The following is a 20632-nucleotide window of genomic DNA, read 5'->3' as shown; positions in this document are numbered from 1 at the left end:
AAATTATAATCACTAGGGGTAAAATCTATCAAATCTTTTTGGTTGTGATACTGGTTTGGAGAATGTAACTGCCATTTAGTGGGCATAAGTCAGAGGTGCTAGGTGTCTTCTAAGGCATGTCTGTCCTGTACAAATAACTCCACATGTCCTGCAAGAGTTCTGAATCTCCTATTAAACATTCAAGTAGGTAAAAAACATATTTACATTATCTAGTCCTAGAATCTAAGGCGCATCCCTAGGGCAATGTCATTGTCGGTATTTAAGCTGTTAAGGCTATACACATATCAGATGGAATTCATCACTCTCACATTCAGTGTAATTCTACATATAGGTGATTTCATCAGGTCTGCTGGTATATTAGTACCTGAGTATTTATATTTTGAAATATATATTACATTACCAATGTTTCTGTTTATTTCCCCCTACATTAATTATATTCAGAGCACTGTGTTATTTGTAATAATGTGTATAGGTAAGTTATGTTATTCATGAATTTTACTAAAGGGTACTTTGCTAAACATTTGTTATACAAAAGGATCACTGGGTCTGATAAGGTTCAGAAACACTGCTGTAGGCCTATAGGAGAAGAAAAGACTCCTCAGATTCTAGATCTTTTACCTTCCTCTCCACCCCCACTAGGACTAGAGATAAGGCCCCCTCCTCTAAAACAGGTACACCTTCTTCCCAGGACCCAGGGTCTCAACTCCATCTGTGTTCTCCTCTAACACAGAGTTCTAAGGCTCTAAAAGATGCCCAAAGGTATTTAGCCAGTGGGACAATGAGGGGATAAGAAACATACATACTCAAGGTACCATGTGCCCAGGATTTGCTCAATGGAATATCCATCAGTTCTATTTTCGTGTTTCTTTAAAAATTATCATTTTTAAATGTAAATGATCAATGACACCAAAACCTTTGTTATTTATTAAAGGAGTAAAAACATCAAAAGAACAAATTAATCAATATTTCAACTGCAGATGACAAAAAAATTATTTAAAAAGTTGACTCAAAACATTTTCTCATTTAAAGCAAAACAAGTCTTTCCCTTCAGTAACTATCATAAGCTACTGACAGGCATTTAAGGAAAGCATCAAGTTAAACGTTTTAGTTTTGCCATAAACTTGCTTATCTGATCCCTCTTAGAAAAGAAATTTATGAGCTAGAAAGCACATCCCTGGCTGGCACAAAGGATGAGCTGTTGATTTCTAAAACATATTGTAAAAGAGAGCCTTGACATACACCTTAATTTGTATTTTTTCCCAAAATAGTTTGTATCATGTGATTCTGTCATTTCTTTCTTAATGCATCTACATTCCCTCCCTCCCTCCCTCCCTCTCTGCCTCTGTCTCCCACACACACACTCGCTCCTTCTCCCTCTCTCCCTCTCTCTCTCTCTCTCTCCCCCTCTCCTTCTCTCTCTCCCCCCCTCTCTCTCTCCCTCTCCTTCTTTCTCTCTCTCCCCCTCTCCTTCTCTCTCTCTCTCCCCCTCTCCTTCTCTCTCTCTCTCCCTCTCCTTCTCTCTGTCTCTCCCTCTCTCTCTCTCTCTCCCTCTCCTTCTCTCTCTCTCTCCCTCTCCTTCTCTCTCTCTGTCTCTCTCTCTCTCTCCCCACCCCCTCCTTCTCTCACACACACACTCTCTCTGTCTCTCTCACTCACTCACCACAAGAAGAAAAACACCAAAGAATGGGCCATTACAACATAAATAAATCTGGGCAGTTTGCAACAATGGTTCAGCAGAGTATCTCTGCAAGGACACAAAAAGACACTGTTGCAGAATGTTCACATTGTTCACAATCTAGGATGAGGATTGGATACTCCTAACTTTCCTCTAATAGTATCCAATGGCGCCAACCTACAGAAACCCTACAGCAAGTTTTATAGGACTCTTCCCTTTGGTTAGCTTTTCACTGCTTACATTGAATTCTCCACTTTTTTTTTTTCCAAGTTAAATGTAAACACTAACTTTCTATCTGAGTGAAAAGAAGCATTGTTCTCAGCTGAAACAAACTTTTTAGAATTATATAAAATACTGTTTTCTAGCAGTTAATTATAGAATGAACTTAAGTCTCAACCTTTCTTCCAATTAGTTAAGACCTTCTGTGATAATTTTATTTATTTTTTTTTATTTATTTTTTAACATCTTTATTGGGGTATAATTACTTTACAATGGTGTGTTAGTTTCTGCTTTATAACAAAGTGAATCAGTTATACATATACATATGTTCCCATATCTCTTCCCTCTTGCGTCTCCCTCCCTCCCACCCTCCCTATCTGTGATAATTTTAAACTCTGCTTTTGCTTTCTGTCTAAATTCTTGTAAAATTTCTAGTTTCTAAATCAGGTTTATAATCATTGTTATCACAAAATGGAGTATCAGAAACAATGAGATATATACTTTCCTCATAGATCCCATTTCAAATATGGTCACTGCAGATCTTAGGAGTGGAAAATACGTGAAAATCCCGATTATCCTTTTCTGTTATTATTATTTGTGCATGTAACATCTAAGCCACGAGCTTCCCCAGTGTCTTTTGTTATTGTTATCATCAATACTTCATTAGAGACAGCTCAGGGTAACCGAAAAGAAGAAAAGTCCTCAAATGTCAACTGTGTTGTTCCTTAAACATTCTGAATAAAGTAAACAGGAGAAAGAAGGGTCATTGGTTCACAAATATGTTGAGAATCTCATCCAATACTCTAGTCCTGATAAATGAAGAAGGTAAATAAAATACGTATCTTGCCTCAAAGACTACAACCTGTAGCAGAGGCATCAAGTTAAGACCCAGTGAGCATTCTCCCTTTCTTCAGCACTGACAGAACCCCAATTCGGTTGGGAACAACAACATGACTAGTCTAAAACAAATGAAAATAAACCACATTTCCTAGCCTCCCTTACAAATAGAGGTAGTCATGTAATATGGCTCCAGCCAATGAGATGCAAACACAGGGTTCTGTGTGGGACTTCCAATGAAGTGCCTTTATAGGAGGAACCAACTCAGCTGGCACTGTCCCTTTTGGTAGTTCCTCCTTTTTGTAAAGTACATATGACGGCTGAAGAGTAGCAGCCATTTTATATCATAATGGAAAGATCAATAAAACTTTAGAGACTTTGCCCTCACATCCTTGAGCTGGTAAACCAAAGCCAGCAACTTCCTATCTATGGACTTTGCACTATATAAAGAAAAATAAACCCCCTATCTTATTTAAGCTTCTACTTTTAGGGTCCTCTATGACATGGGGTTGAACTTAATTTCTAAGTAATGCAATCTAATAGGAAAGAGATACAGAAGAAGTTCTGTGAAAAGCTACAGAGGAAGACACTTGTTCTGACAGAGGCAGGGAGTGGAGGGGGGGTGAGGAGAAAAAACATACAGAGAAAGCAAACACATGAGTTGGTTCATTCATTTGTTCAACTATTATTGGCAACCACTGTGTTAGGTGCTGGGCTACAGGTAAAAGACATAGTGGCTGTCCCTAAGGAACTCTGAAATGGGTCGCAGACAGATGAAGATACGACTAAAACACAGGGTTATTTATAGGGGCAGCCACACACAGCTGTGCCGGATTGTGTCTACAAGAACTGACATCTTTTCCTAATCCCACAAAGGTAACATCCACTCATCAAAGCCTGTACCCAAAGGTGCCTCAAGGACTGCCCTCAGCCCCTGAGCTATAAAAACAGTAACAGAGGTAAACATAAGGTACTTTGAGTAGAATCTGCACCCACACATAAGACTATTAACTAAAGGCAGAGTGGTTACCTGAGGATTTTGTTTATCCTTCACTGCCACCCCTTATCCAATTTTTGATGATCACAGACAACCATTCCTTAATGCAGTCTAAAATCAATGTAACTATTTTAATATGGCCCAGAGGACACCTAAACCTAATTGTAACCATAAATAAGGAACAGAAATAGTTAACATTTAGTATTTTAATATTGTGTGCTATGGGTTTAAAGGTCATCAGTTAATAAACAACACTACTGAGTGACCAAAAATTAAGAAAGATTATGTTTTTCACACTTAGAGCATACAAGAAGGGGAGTAAAAAAATACGTTTCTTTTTTTCTCTGCTGTTGTATTAAAACACACACCAAGAATAAGTAGAATGTCTTTCAAACCAAAACAATAGGAAATCACTCCTGGCTGAAAGCACAGGCTTAGATCATGTTGATTTCTTCTTTAATCCTGCTGAAGCAAGTTTCTGCATGCTTTCTGGGGCCTCCACCTACAGAGCTGTTAGGACAACAGCCAACACATATATTTAATTACATAAGTATTCAATGCTATCAGCCAGCTGTTGCCAGTACATAATACTCTGACCTCTTTCACTTACTCTCTTGCTTAAAATGCCAAAAACAAAGTAACTGTTGATGTAACAGTAATCATGAAATATGCAAAATACTGTTCTCCAAAAAGATTTTTGATAGCTATGAAACTCAGTTTTGCATTTTATAATGATTTATTACATCTAAACTGCTTTTTCTGTTCCTGATTTGCAAATTAAGTAACTTATCTTACAACTGTAAATTTAACTATTCCTTCATTTTTTTAAAGTCAACCAGGAATTCAATCCTAAAATATACTTTCTCCTTTACTCCCCATCAAATTTCTCACTGAGATTTATCATGTAATAGTCTCCCTGCACTCCCATTCGTCTCCATGTTTTCCATGGATAGGGGACAAACAACTAAAGTCTGTAGCAGGAAATGTGTCAAAATCTGCTCTGAATTATGTAACTCTCACCCCTCACTTTAGGAATCAACAGAGAACTCTTCATTTATGTTTCCAGAAAGCATGTTCCTCTAATACCATCATTAACCCCAGACTAGCTGACAGAGAAAAAACAATACAAAGTCCTAGCATCAACAGAAAGTAGACTAAACAGACCCATGACTTAAGACTTGAATAATATGAATTCACATATGGTAGACAGTAAGAAGACCTAACACATAAACAGCAACTTATCCAGAGAAATTTGGCCTTCATCAAATCAGCTTTCAATTCAATGCAAAACTCAGTGCCAAATATTTACCAGGCACTGTACCAGAGACCAAGGATCCCTCAGTAAACAAGTGAGACAACATCACTGTCTGCGTAGATCTTACTGTTCCACTCTTCTCTCAAAGATCCTATATCAAGTCAACCTCTCCAAAACATCTACTTCTTACCCCACAACAGCCATGTTGATTTCTTTCTCCCACTTTGGTGTTTTTTAATGTTTTTTGCTCATTCATTGAAACTGGACAATCTGATATTCAAATGTAAGACAAGTGTTGTGATATTAATATAGTTATATAATTAATAATACACTTAACACAAAATAATACATTAGCAATGACTTGCTGATGCCCTGACAGCAGAATGATGCCAAGCACTCTTCCCAAAACAGGAAGAATCAATCCATTTAAAACCTAAGTGTACAAACACACGTTGAGTACAGACTGTGTGTCTAAAACAAGGTCTAACGCTACCTGGTTTTTATCTACACCTTTGTTACCCTTTGACTCAAGATGAGATGCTTCAATTAATCCAGTGGCCAAGGTCCTGAAGCAGAGCCAGTCCACTTAGTTTGGCAAGAAGAACAGGGTCCTGCCACTCGCAGCTGAGCTTCTGCCAAGACCAAGCAATACTCCAAGAAGGAAGAACAGTTCTCACTCCTTTTACTACTTTACTCTGGAAAGAAACTGTGGACCAATAGTGGCAAGCACAAGTTTCTTATCTCATTTAGGACAAGAAGGGGCAGGTTTCTTCCTAGTTTATAAGCAAAACATAAAAAGCAAAACAGCACAATTTCTTAAAAAGAGGGCCCTTTAGTACAATCTTTGCAAATTAGAATGTTCTTTCCCCTTTTTGCAAATATACAGCCTGTCTCTACAAGGGATTCACAGGTGCCTTGGGAGTCTCTTCTCAGAACAGCTGACAAGCAAGTCTTACTCCATGAATGGTATCTGTTTCCCAAGAAAAGGAAAATCATTACATGGTAGAGTCAGAGGGTCAAAGACTTCATAAAAAAGGATTTTCCTGAGGTCAATAACCTGACCTCAAGACCACAATCTAGTAGAGAGCCAAATATGTAAACAAATAATAAAATGTAATATGCAACAATAGATGTTTGTACGGGATAAAGAAGTAGCACAGAACAGAGGGTGATTAACTCTGGGGACCCTGGAGGTAAAGGGTGGGAGTTAGAAGGGAGATAACCTTGCACACAGCATTACCTTTGATATGAGTCCCACAAGATGACTAGGTTGCCAAGTAGAATTACATGGGGTGCATGAGTGTGTGTGTGGGTGGGTGTGTGTGTGTGGGTGGGTGTGTGGGCACGCGTGAGCATGTACATGCACACATGCATGCCTTTGGGGGAAAGGGAGAGCATGTTCCAAGGAATAGGAAAAACATATGCAAACACATTATATGTCTGGAAAATCATACAATTTAGGCAAGAAGTAAAATTCTATGGAGGAGTGGCGAGAAAAGAGGCCATAGAGGTAGGCAAGGAACAGATTATTTTAAAAGACCATTTTACACTAGGAAATTATATCTTTATCATGTAGCTGAGAAGGAACCATTACAGGGTGTGAAGGAGAGGAACGCATGAACTGGAACAGAAAAGGAGCTGAGAACAAGCTTAACTTCTACTGTAATATAAGAGCAAGAGATATTGAGGACCATAACTAAGACATTAGCAATAGGGATGGAGAGAAAGGATTAAATTCAAAAGATATGTGTCTAGTTCGTGGCAATCTGATGAAACATGAGAACACAGTGGTTCACTGCAAGTTCCAAGAAGCAACAAAACACTAACAACACTGGGCAAAAGTAATGAGAAGGAAGGAATCAAAGGGAGGAAGGAAAAGACATTTTAGAAGTAGAATCAGTTCTGAAGGATGGAAAATAGGGGAGGGAAAGAGGGAGTCAAAGAAAACTCCCAGACTATCTGATAGGTGACCTTGTAACCAAACAAGACAGGCAATACGAACAGGAACATTAGCTGGGGAAAAGGTGAGGCAGATAATGAAGAGGCTCTGACATGATGATTTAAAGTGTCAACTTTAAGGGGCATCTAAATGGAAAAGTCCAGAAAGCAGCTGGACATACAATGGACATACAAGTTTGGTTCTTGGAAGGAGAGACCAGGGTCAGAAACAGAAATTTGGGAGTAATCAACACACAGATAGTATCTAAATAGTGGAAGTAGATGAGAAATGGTAGGAGGAAACGTAAACTCATGTTAAAAATAGCACTGTTTGGAGAAAAACAATAGTCTTAGACAAAACTTAACTGACAATATATATTAAGTCAAACAGTACAATATTTTGAACTAACTTTCCATATAGAGGGAAACCTTTAAGGTGGGAAAGGATAGCTGGAACCATGAGACTGTGACTGGTAAAAAGCAAACAATGAACGACACTTGAAACAATAACATAAAAGTGCTACTGAACTAAAGCCATTTCATACTAGAAAAACCAAAATTAAAATATCTAAGTTTTAAGAAAAAACCCACAATCTACAACATTAAAAAATAAGTTTAACAAAAGAACTTGCGTTACCTAACCTGTTTCTTGAAAAAGGCCAAACTAAAACCTAGTATTCTTTATCTCCCAATGCCAATTTTTTAATTAAAAAAATAAAGATAACCTGATTACTAACAAATCTAGTTAGAAACAGAATGAGTCGAGTTTTTTTTCTTTTTTTAAACTGTATAATTACTAACTGAAAAGGAAAGCACTTCTCTGTTCGTAATAAGTCAGCTTTTGTGAAGGCAATTTATTTTACAAATTCAAGTTGAAACAATATTCTGATGCCTCCCCCAACTTCAGTTTACAATGAAGAACTCAAAGTCAAATCCACATAAAGCGAAAAATCTTTTCATAATAGGAGTGAACATCCAATAATTTACCTGATCAACAGAACGCTATTTCTAAAAAGAGCTCTCCTTTAAACAGAAGATATAATACAAAGCAGGTTATCCTGTCTGAACATACACTTTTCTTCTTTGTCCATTTCTCCTTATATTTCCATTGTTCTTTCAAGTAATTTCACTGAGATATCTAAACCAACCCTTCAACATTACCATTTATTTCTACAGGCAAAGGTGGTTCAAAGAACTAGTGACTCATCTATCTACTATCAGTGTGGCTAAACCACAGTGCCCATTTGGGTTAATAACACACAAGGTCAAACAGAGGTTGACAGTCCATGATCAAAGCAAGCTGGCTATTCTTTCTGTCATTTATATAGAACACACAAGACGTGTTTATCTTCACCAGCCTCTGAATGACCTCCTTTAGGTGGCATGGAAAAGATTCCACATTTCTATAAAGCACTAACCAAAGGAGTTTTCTTATTTGATACTCTCATTAAGAGCAAATTTTATTTTTTTGAAACTTTTGATCTTTTTCGTTTACTCAAGAACCCCTCAAGTTTAAGGCCATATTGTCTAAATCAAATTGGTTTAATGCATAAAACAAGGACAGGGCAACTGGCAAATGCTCAAGAGGAAAGAGTATGCATACAACAGGCTGCCACCACAAAACATGGGCCTCATTAGAGATTTTTTCAAAATTAGTAAAGGCAATAGCATTTAACATTTCAAAGTTCAAAAGGCAGCCAGAAAAGTCATTCTTAACTCCTTTTTTACTACTTAAAACTCCTACTGTCTTATCAATCTGAACATCAATAATACAAACACTGTAAAGTCTTAGTAATTAGATCAACCAGTAGAAAGTACTGAGCAGTACAGCCTACGGATTAACACGTATGCACTTTCATGCCAGGTATGTAACTTGGACTAGATTAAGGAATTATTTAAAAGTAGAATGATTTACTGTCAGCATTACTGTATAAAATGAAAATTTCCAAATAATTTTAAGCCGTTATTCTCTGTGACCAAGGTTAAATAATACTTCCAATATATTTTATACTGTGAAGTTGCAAATCTAATACTTTTGACCACCACCACCAAGAGAAGAAAAAAAAAAGGCCCTGGCTGTCTTGTCACAAATTCACAATTCTGGGATCTTATGCATTGATTACATGAAAGATAGTAAATCTCTCAGTTTTCTTTCTTTTCTCCTGTTAAAACAAGAGGGTCCTACTGCCTGGTAGCTCAGGAGAAATAAAATGAGTTGATAATAGACAAACAACTATTAAATATCAAAAATACATATGGCACAGAGAACTACGTTCAATATCCTATGATAAACCATAATGGAAATTATATAAAGAAAGAATGTATATATATGTATAACTGAATCACTTTGCTGTACAGCATTAATTAACACAACACTGTAAATCAACTATACTTCAATAAAAAAAATTTCTACAGTCGAAAAAAAAGAATACATTGGGAGAGAGACAAAAGCAGATGATCAGAAATTAAGGCGAACGCTCAGAAATAAGTGGCAAAGTGAAGCAATCATTATTTGTAGGGGGTTCAGGTTAGAAAAAAAGAGCCTCCAGCCCATCCTGAAAATGGGTGAATATGAGCATAAGGCATTAGGTGCAGCTGAACAAGGGGAGATGAAACACCCTATCAGGGCCTCCTTGAATTTAAATGTTGCCTCACTGTCATGGGGGAAAAAGTGCATGCTCATGAGGAGGCTGAAGGGAAAGGATGGAGCTGGAGGTTGAGAGAAGACAATGTGTCGCATGACTGAAGGTGTAATAAAGTTTACGAACTATTTTTCTTTGTTTTGCTTTGTTAGGAGACAGTGGTGAAAGGGGGGGAACATTTAAATAAAGCAAAATGCTTGACAAGAGTAGGTAATCTTTCACCGAAAGTCTTTAAGTGTATAAATGTCACTTGAATTTGACATTTTCTCAATGTTAATTGTTACTGTGCCTTCTACAGGATTATATTTATTCTGGAAGCAAATCCAACGTTAGCTTAGGTGGTATGTTAACAAGAACTAGCTGCGATTAGCAAAAGCTTTCAAAGCCATTTAAAAAAATACTTAATCACCTATAATACTGTTTTTAAATTTTCTTTCAAGCAAGCAGAATAGTGCATTAAAGGAACCTGTGCTCTCTACCACTAGTGTTGTAGTGTTAAAATGACAAACATCTTAAGTGATTACCTCACTTAATCTTTCAAACACCGTATCATTACCTTGAACTGCATTCACAAGAGTTTATGTAAGAAAACCCATTGACACAAGTTATATTTGAGTTTTTAAATAAACTTTTAGAAACAGTCTAGAAGTGTATCGGTTAATCACATTTTAAAATTGATAATCACACAAACTGAATTCTCTGGGGTTTGTACTTAGAGGCTATCAGTAGCACTAAAGTATCTTTGTATCTTATGCCTCTCCTATAGGAGAAAAAGTAGATAATCAGGGAACATGATAGACTTTCCATAAAAGGCATTCTTTGAAAATAAGCAGCACCTGGTAAACATCCTGCTCTGCTCTTGGTTTAATTCTCCCTTCTTCTGGTCCTAACCATGACCCTAACTCCCCTGTCCCATCTCACATCACCACCACCCTCCTAAGCCTCCCACCATCGTTCAGGTAACAACTCTTCTCTGCTCCTTCCATGATTTCTAAGTTGAGGAAACCATCATATTCAACTATCGCTTCTATGGAAACAATGCAAAATCTGTACCTCTAGTGGTGCCTCTTTGATATCTGCCTCAATTCTGTAACTGCTTATCTGACTTCTTTACCTGGTATTAAATTTAACATCGCACAGGCTCTAGTGAGACTACCTAGGTTAACATCCCACCTCCACCACTTATGAACTCAACAGCTTTAGAGAACTTCATCTGCAAAACAGATGCTTCTTCATCTGTAAAACAGAAATAAAATTGGAACCTACAACTCGTTGGTAGACTGCAAGAATTAAACTAGATAATATCTAATTGATGTAAAGCACTTTCAACAGTGCCTGCCACATAGAAGACACTTGATAAAAATCAAATATTATCCATTACTTTATTATAACATTTAGCTGTAACTTTAAATACAGCACATTCAAAAACAAAAACATGTCTTCCTTCAAACTGGAGAACAAAAAGGCACTAGCGGTATCAAACATCTAGACTTATTATAAATCTATACTAATTATGACTATGTCAGGTAAGCAGTAGTAGAATAAGCACCAAAATAAAGAAACAGATCAGTGGAACCAAATAGAGAGCCCACAGACAGACCCAACCATCTATGGACACTCAGCCTATGACAGAGTGGATAATATATAGATAAAAGGAGAAAAAATAAATGATACTGGAAAAAGTCAGGGTCTACACAGAAAATAAATAAATAAAATGGGATCCTCTTCCTGGTATCATACCAAAAAAACTCAACTCCAGATGAATTATAAACCTGAATGTAAGAAGTAAAAACCATGGAATTTTTAGGAGAAAATACATAGAATATCTTAACTTCAGAGTAAGGAAAGACTTCTTAAACAGTAAGAGCACGGACCCAAAGGCAAAGGTTGACAAATTTTAAGCCAGAATTTCTCTTCATCCTAAGATACCATAAAAGAAAGTGAAAGATAAGCCACAATTGATACAACATATGTAATATGTAAGGATTAGTATACAGAATACATTTAATGTATTCCCACAAACAAATAATAAAAAAATAACAGGGAAATATATTTAAAGAGCCACTTCACAGAAAAGGAAAATCTAAATGGCAAATAAACATATAAAAGGATGCTCAACATCACTAGTAATCACAGAAACACAAATTAAGACCACATTGAGATACCATCTCCACCACCAGATGGGCAAAAATTTACAACCCTGACCATATCAAGTACTGGCAAAGAGTGGAGAACAACCACACCCATCCATGACTGGTGGGAGTGAGCGCCAGTACATCCGTTGGGGGAAAAGTTCATCATTACCTAAAACTTTGAATATGCACACACCTGTGACCCAATAATTCCTAGGTACATATCCTAAAATAACTCTTGCACATCCGCACCAGAAAACATGTTCAAAATATTCAGAGCAGCAGTGCTCATGAAAGCAAAACACAGGGAAAACTCAAAACTCTTTCAATAATAAAATGGATAAATTGTGACAAATTCATTCAGTAAAATACTATGAATGGCCAGTTATTTTACATCCATCAACATGGATAAATCTAAAAGCAAAATGTTAAGGAAAAGAAGCAAATCTCAGAACACAAACAGTGTAAGTCCAATAAATATAAAAGAGGGCAAAACTAAACAACACATTGTTTAGAGATATATTTAATAGATGATAAATTTACTAATAAAAGGAAGGGAATGACCCACAAAAGTCAGGATAAAGGTTACATCTCAGGGATATGACTGAAAGAGGGACAACGGGGCAGTTTCTAAGGTCTCAGCAATGCTTTATTTCTTATGCTGGGTGGTAGATATTAGGTGTTAAGTTTGTTAACCTTATTTAAACTGTACATGTTTCATAAACTCATTTATGTATGATATATTTCACAATAAAACCAATGGGGTGGGGGTTGAGTTTGAGAGTGAAGTCAGGAAATGAAAATTCTTAACAAGTCTCTCGGGGGACTTCCCTGGAGGTCCCACGGTTAAGATTCCGCGCTTCCACTGCAGGGGGTTTGATCCCTGGTCCAGGAACTAAGATCTCACGTGCTGCGCAGCACAGCCAAAAATTTTAAGTCTCTCGGGGAAGGCAAGAAGAAAAATAGGACCAGAGCTAAAAGGGGTGTATGGGGCTGAGTAGGTCTGAGCTTGTTTAAATACCAATGAAAACGCACCAATGGGGTTGGAGAGAGAAAATAGAGGTGAATGAGGAAATAATTTATAGAATGAAGGTTGTAAGAAGTGGGTAGAGTGGGTGGAGTATGATTCAGAGATGTGAAAAAAAGATACTTCTTTCACTGTAACTTGAGGAACAATTCAAGAACCACGGATTACATGCCCGCTCCCCCAATAAACTGTACTTCTCTTGATGGCCAGCCATTATGAGAACAGTGCTAATGGACAGGGAAGAGAAAAGAGGTAAGGACTGCTCTGGATAGTTTCAAAATGTAGAGACTGGATTCCCTGAGAAAAGTATGTTGTTAATACTTGACAGATATTCAAATCACCTATTAGCTAACTTCACAAATACTCAAATACCTATTAGAAAAGTCTACCTTAAAGTTTTATTCCTTACCAGATAAATTCAAAACAGTATAATGCCCAAAGTCCAACTCATACTTTTGTTGATAACATACTGAGTATTTGTAATGTTAGGAATCTTTTAAAAGCTAACTTCCTGAAAATTAATTCTTACATCACTTATAAAAAGATAAGAAAAAAAATCAACATCCACTTACTTAATTGAGTTTCTAAAGTGGTCTTCAGCCGGATTTTTTACAGTACAACTATTCAGGAGCCATAAGTCTGCCTCTGATGCATTTTCTATTAAAAAGATAAATATGAAAAAGAAAAGTAAGTATCACATTTAATCAGCCAAAAGTATCCAAGTGCTTAATCAGATGGCACTGGGACCACAGGGGGAGAGGAGAGAGAGCTAGTGGGTAGAGTCAAGTAAACAGGCAATTACAACATAGTAGATAACTGCTTCAGCATGGAAACATTGGTGAGAAATAAATATTAAAATATATAACCTGTGCTATTATCTTCTCATTTAAAATATAAAGAGGATAAGCATTTTCTTCAAACATTTTGAATACTTGCGAGTATTTAATACTAACAAAAACTAAAGTGAAACTGGCCTAATCTTACCTCTGAATATGAAATTAATTGCCCCTTTTTAGGCTGTGTGTTAATATTTTTCAAGCACATGTATTATACACTGAATATTCTTCAGCTTGAGATGTTACTAAAAATATTGTTTGTCTTCTTTGAAAAAGTTAATGATTTACATCAAAGTGAGTCTTTTATTCCTCACTATTTTGATTAGATACTGTTATACACTATAACAAACTCACTAGCAACACAACAAATTACCCAAACCAAACCCGTCACGTTTATTGAAATGAATATGTACGTATGTATGTATGTATGGCTGCACTGGGTCTTCATTGCTATGCGCAGGCTTTCTCCAGTTGAGGTGAGCGGGGGCTACTCTTCGTTGCGGTGTGTGGGCTTCTCATTGCGGTGGCTTCTCTTGTTGCAGAGCACAGGTTCTAGGCGCGAGGGCTTCAGTAGTTGTGGTAAGCAGGCTGCGGTAGTTGTGGCTCGTGGGCTGTAGAGCGCAGACTCAGTAGTTGTGGTGCACGGGCTTAGGTTCTCCGCGGCATGTGGGATCTTCCCAGGCCAGGGCTCGAACCCATGTCCCCTTCATTAGTAGGCGGATTCTTAACCACTGCACCACCAGGGAAGTCCCTCGAAATGAATTTATAAATGCCTGAAGTGCTTGATGCTATTCCAACAGCCTTGCTGCCTAAAAGGACTTATACATTAAAATAGGATTACCACAATGAAAGGAAAACCAAAGTTGAAAACTGCAGCACCTTCAATGTTATTTCAACAAGAACAGAAGCAGAGGTCAAAAGACATGAAGAACTAAGGACATATGGATGTCTGTGTGTACATTCTCTACCTGGGAATGGAGCTTCCAGTGAGAGCATTACATGCGGGGGATGGTGAGTACATCCAAGCTTCTGGTAACTTGGTAAAACTTTTTCCCCATTTTGTTATAAAAATGGTAAATTTTTTACAAAGAGATAAGATCCACAAATTCTTGAAAAGGAAAGCTCCTCATTACTATACATCAGCTGAATACTAGGATCCCTCCTAGCTTGTCTCCCTCCTTCCATTCATACTCCCCATCCCCACCCAGTCGTCTATTTTCCCACCCAGCAGCCAGGGTGGCCTTTCGTAAAACAGCAATCTGATGACGCCACTTGCCTGCTCAAACTTGGTAATGACGAGTATTCACCGACCTCTTCTAGTTCCCTCCAAGTTAGTCCCCACAATGCCACCGAAAAGATAATCCTCTAGTAGCAATCTGACCATAGTACCTTTTCAACCTTACAGTGATTTACAATTGGTATTCAAGACCTATCCAGATCTCCACCTCCTCAACTGCAATATTCATTTCTCCCTATATTCATCTGTCCTTCCAGGCACACCAAACCAAATTCCTCAAGCTTGCACTATTCCATCTGCCTAGAACACCTTTATTTTCTTCACAGAATGACAGCTCATACCCCTTTCACCTGCCTATCCACCTGGCTAACTCCTTTTCATCCTTCAGTTTCAGCTCGATGTTTGTGAGATGCCCCCTCTCTGCACTCCCACAGTAGACTGTCTAGACTATTCTTGCACTTTACAATTCTGTATTAAAATAATTCATTTTTCCAGCCTGTCTTTATTACTATTTAAGAGATATTGAAGACATTTTTTTCTGCCGCTCTCTGAATGTCCAAAACCTAACACAGATTGTTCTACTTACGAGCATAAATCAGTCAACTATCAAAACACAATGAGGATTTACTATGTGTCAGGCTCTGTTCTAAGTACTAGGGATATGAGAGTGAAACCAGTTTCCACCCTCAAGGAGTTTACAGCCTTAAAGAGGAAGTCTGACCAAAACAAAAGACAGAAGTAAGCAAGATAATTTCAGGTACCAGTCAATGATATTAAGATGATTAAAGAGAGTACTGAACAGAGAATAATTGTGGGGTTGCTAGTCAAAATAAGTCTCCCTTGGGGGCTTCCCTGGTGGCGCGTTGAGAATCTGCCTGCTAATGCAGGGGACATGGGTTTGAGCCCTGGTCTGGGAAGATCCCACATGCCGCGGAGCAACTAGGCCCGTGAGCCACAACTACTGAGCCTGCACGTCTGGAGCCTGTGCTCCGCAACAAGAGAGGTCACGATAGTGAGAGGCCCCTGCTTGCCACAACTAGAGAAAGCCCTCGCACAGAAAAGAAGACCCAACACAGCCAAAAATAAATAAATTAATTTTTTTTAAAAAAGTAACAAATGTTCAAGTACAATTGGTGTCAAAAAAAAAAGTCTCCCTTGGAAGCTTAAATCTGAGTTGAGACTTAAACAATGGGAAGGAATCTGCCACGCAAAGATCAGAAGAAAGAGCATTCCAATGAGAAAATAGCACAAGTGCAGAGGCCATGAAACAGGCCCAAGCTTGCCATGTTCCAGTAACAGAGAGAAGACCAGTGTGATTGGACCCAGGGAGAGAAAGGTCTGAGAGGTGGGCAGGAACCAGATAATATTGGCAAGTTAAGAAAATTGCATTTATTCTAAGAGTAATGAGAAGTCACCACTGGGTTTCAAACATGAACTAATTCCTACTTCAGAAATCCCATTATGGAAACACTGTGAATAAAAGTCTGTAGATGGGGTAAAAGCAAAAGAAGTGGGGAAAAAAGTAAAGGCAAGAAAATCAGCTGGAAGCTGAGACACTGGTCTAAGGGTAAGAGAAAGACCGCAGAAACCTGGACTGGGATTATAGCAATGGCAAGAATGAGAAGTGAATGGAGGCGTGTTTTGGAGGTAGAATTAAAAGAATTCACTGTTAGATCAGGTATAAGTCGTGCAAGAAGGCATCATGTAGGATCGCTAAACACATGGAAAAGATTCTGGCCTGAGCACCAGTTACTGAGGTGCCATTTACTGAGATGAGGGAGGCCTGGAAAGGCACGGATTTGGGGAACAGAGAATCGATAGTTCTGTTGTGGCCATGTTTTGTTTGAAATCCCTATTAAATGTCCAACTAGAAATACCGATCAGCCATTTGTATATATGAAACCAAAGCTCACAGGAGTCCTCCAGGCTGGAGACACAAATGGGAGAATCTAAACCCTAAAAAGATACCTGAATTTAGAGGAATGGATGTGCTCACCTAAGGAGAGAATGTAGGGTGGGGGGAAAAAGGAGAGAGAAAAAGCAGAAGACAGAACATCGGGTTGTTCAAAGGTCTGATGGAGTTGAGATGAGAAAAGGACATGGGAAAGGAACAGCCAATAAGATAAGGAGATAAAAACTAGGGAGCATGGTGTCACAGAAATCCAGAGAAGGAAGTACTTTAAAAAGAAATAATCAATTGTGTTAAATGCTAAGAGTTCAAGAAAGATACCTGTATAAATACTAGTATTGTTACCAAAAAAAATAAGATGGTCCTCCACCCTTTTTCATTTTGCTTTCTCAATTTTGAGTATTTGCTTGCTCTGTGCCAACTTACAATCACCCAGCAAAGGCCCTTTTTTAAGGTTTTTAAATAACACAGAAAACAAACTCACTACCAAAGGGGAGTGAAGAGGAAAATCGTATATGGCTATTTGCCAGTAAGTAATGTGATCCCACATGTTCTGCCCCCTATGAACACATTTCCTGGGTTTTAAGATGCCATCAACTATAAGAAACACAACCAAATTTGTAGCAGCTCTTCAAGAGAGGTGGAACATTATTCTCTGTTCTTTAAAGTTTTAAGATACATCCCAACTTCAAACATTAATATAGGAGACAGAGTGGGGGTGAGATGCATCTGAAACAGAAGAAATAAGCTAGTATTTGGCGTGTCTACCTTAGAGCAGCAGCATCTAGAACAATCAGGAAATACCAGAAGATGTGCAGTTTCTAGAACCTCATCACCCCAAATAACTGTTCAAATATCCTACTGCTAGTAGGTAATTAGGTTACTGGGTTAACTATCTGCTAAGAGAAGGTTAACAGCTTATGTTCTTGCCTTAATCAGAGCATCCATGTCAGGTTCTCCAGTGTCTGGGACAGGGAAACAGAATTAGAGAGGAGAACACAGGCGACAGGACTAGGGAAATGGGCAAGAAAGGACCACGGAAGGGAAAGGCAGTAAGAAGGCACCAAGACTGGAGGCACAGACTTCGAGAAGACCCAGGAAACAATTCTACCTACCGTGAGACCTGTCCTCCAACACTTGTCCTTGTTAACCCGGGACATGCAGCTGAAAATCATCTGCACATAAGCCAAGTATTGCCAATGCCAGAGCTGCGCTATCAGTACTGGGGTAAAAAGCTACACATCTGAGGCTAGCCAGATGGACTCTAGCCCTCAAGATTTGACTACTTACAGTCTTTCATTATTTCAAGTGGCGCTGCAATGAATAGCACTGTACATATATCATTTTGTATTTTTCCCGGATTACCTGTGGAATCAAGTCCAAAAAGGTGTGACTGTTGGGTCAAAGGATAAATTCCCCTCCATAAAGGGTGCATGGCTTCACATTCCCATGAGCAATGCATGAGACTGCCCATCTACCCACAGCATCACCCATGGAGTGTGCTATCAAACCTCTGTACTTCTGGCAATGCGGTGAGAAACAGGAAGCCCGTGGGATTTGAACTGTGCATTTCTCTTATTAAGAATGAGTTGAGCATTTTTTCACATGTTTAAGGGCCTTTGCAGAGTTGGGGGTTTTTTCCCCCCCTGTTTTCCATCTGTTCAGATCTTTAGCCCATTTTTCTATCAGGATAGTCATTTTAATCTCTAGTTGTAATTTACAAATATACACAAATATACACACACACACAAAGAGGATGTTAATCTTTTGTTTATGATAGAAGTTACAATATTTTGTCCCGGCTTGTTATTTTACTTTTTTATAGTTTCTTCATGCTTTTTTATATTCAGGATATCAAATTTATCAAACTTTTCTCTTTTTTAAATTTTACTGTAGTTGATTTACAACGTTCTGTTAATTTCCGCTGTATAGCAAAGTGACTCAGTTATACATATATATATATATATTCTTTTTCATATTCTTTTCCATTATGGTTTATCACAGGACATTGAATATAATTCCCTGTGCTATACAGTAGGACCCTGTTGTTTATCCATCCTATATATAATAGTTTGTATCTGCTAATCTATCAAACTTTTCTCTTACTGCTTCCAGATTTTCAGTCATAATTAGAAAGTTTCCTCTACTCCCAGATTATTAAGGAATTCACCCATGTTTTATTTTAATACACATAGGGTTTTACATTTAGATGTTTGCTCTATTAGAACTTTACCCCGATGTACATTGGTCTCACTGAATTTTTTTAATGCGAAATGAAATAAGATCCTTTGTTCTCATACCAAATTGGAAAATATTAGAAGGTATGGTACTACCTAGTGCTGGCAAAGGAATGGGGAAGCTGGCAAGCTCTACTCTGTTGATGAAGTCTATTCTGACAAAACTCTTTGGAATGCAACATGGGAATAGCTGTCAAAAATTTAAATGTGCATGAGAATTTCTCCTACACATGCTTGTAGGATACTTGCACCACACACACATATTTATATACAAACACACAGATATACATATATATGTACACACATATAAATTTTAAAATTCACATGGAAGATTACTGACAAGGCAAAAAACTTGGAAAGCCTACATATCCATTACAAGGAGACTGGTTAAATAAATTATGAGACTGCATCTAAAATGCCATTCAGCTGTTAAAAAAGCAAGATAAATCTGTAAGTACTAATTTATAATAATCTTTGTTATATCATCAGATGAAAGCAAGGTGAAGAGTAGGTCTTGAATTTCACTTGTGTTTTAAAATGGAAAAAGAGGAAATCCTGTTCTAAGTAAAAAAACAAAAATTCTCGAAGCATAAATATGAAACTGTTTGAGGTGTTTGCCCTTGGAAATCAGATGAAGGTTCAGCTGGTCTCCAATACTGTCTTAATATGCACTTTTATAGTCTCTTTTTTTTGTTTAAACTTGCATGGATATTACTTTTATAATTTTATAAAGTTTAACCCTGAGAAGGGGCACATTAATATTTAATTTACCTCTGTCTTCATTGTTTGAATTTCTAACAGCATTTAAACTAAACTAAAAAAAACTAATCAAGCCTTTAAAAAAATTGTTTTAATTTCCTTTTTCATAGGGCTCAGAATCAATAGTGTTCTTTCATTTTAAGGTAAGAACATAAACTATTTTCCTGCTGTGATCCATCATGAAAACAGTGACCTGAGATACATTTTCTGGGACTTTTCTCCCCACTGCTAAAAGCTTTTGCACTCACTGAACCAAGAAAATGATGGTCATTGACACACCACCCACTTTGAGTGTGAGGATGGAGAAACAAACTATTATTTGTTTTAATCGAAACGCATTTACTTTCCAAACTATTTCTTTATGTATACAAGATAAATTACTTCTAAATCCAAAGTAAGAAAAATCTGATTGGCAATAATGACAATAGCTAACATTATTGAGTACATATTATGTACCCAGCAATGAGCCAAGCACCTCATACTCCTTTTTTTTCCCCATTTAATCCTCCCAATTTGAGGTGGGTTCAACTTTTACTCCAGTTTTACAGAGGGGGAATCTAAGGCTTAGAAAGGATAAGTAACTTGCCTAAAATCACACAGTAAGAGAGGGGCCAGGATTAGAAATCCAGACAAACAGACTTCAGAGACTGTAAATTTAAGGAAATTAGAATGCCTCATTAGGGGCTCTTTGCTTCTTGATCAAAAATAATATAGACAATACCTAAAAACAAAGTAAAAAATGTATTACATGACCTTGAGGTTGCCTCATGATACTACTTCTAATAAGACAAATAACTAGGCTTCAAATGGAGCTGTTTGGCTATTTCCAAAATTTCCAAGATGCTGAACATGTCAGCTCTTGGCCATCCGTTATCAGTGGGAAACAGGCAAGTAAAGAAAGAATTAATACTGAGTGCATATAAAATGGATAA

The 20632-nt window shown here is 37.6% G+C and overlaps 1 protein-coding gene across 11 annotated transcripts in view; it reads right to left on the bottom strand.

Moving 5' to 3' along the window:
* CDKAL1 (CDKAL1 threonylcarbamoyladenosine tRNA methylthiotransferase) overlaps positions 1–20632 on the bottom strand; it is an 819912-nt gene that overhangs the window by 705642 nt on the left and 93638 nt on the right. For all 11 annotated transcript variants that reach the window (XR_013830328.1, XR_013830329.1, XR_013830330.1 and 8 more), the window contains one exon: positions 13295–13379. Coding sequence is in view for 8 of the 11 variants with exons in the window: in XM_079935371.1 (XP_079791497.1) it covers positions 13295–13379 (85 nt within the window). In the remaining 3 variants the exon portion in view is untranslated. The remainder of the gene's footprint in view (positions 1–13294; positions 13380–20632) is intronic.

Source organism: Stenella coeruleoalba (assembly GCF_951394435.1).
Source record: "Stenella coeruleoalba genome assembly, chromosome: 10".
Taxonomy (NCBI): Eukaryota; Metazoa; Chordata; class Mammalia; order Artiodactyla; family Delphinidae; genus Stenella; species Stenella coeruleoalba.
Note: the sequence above shows the minus strand (reverse complement) of the source record. Positions and strands in the feature narration are given on the sequence as shown.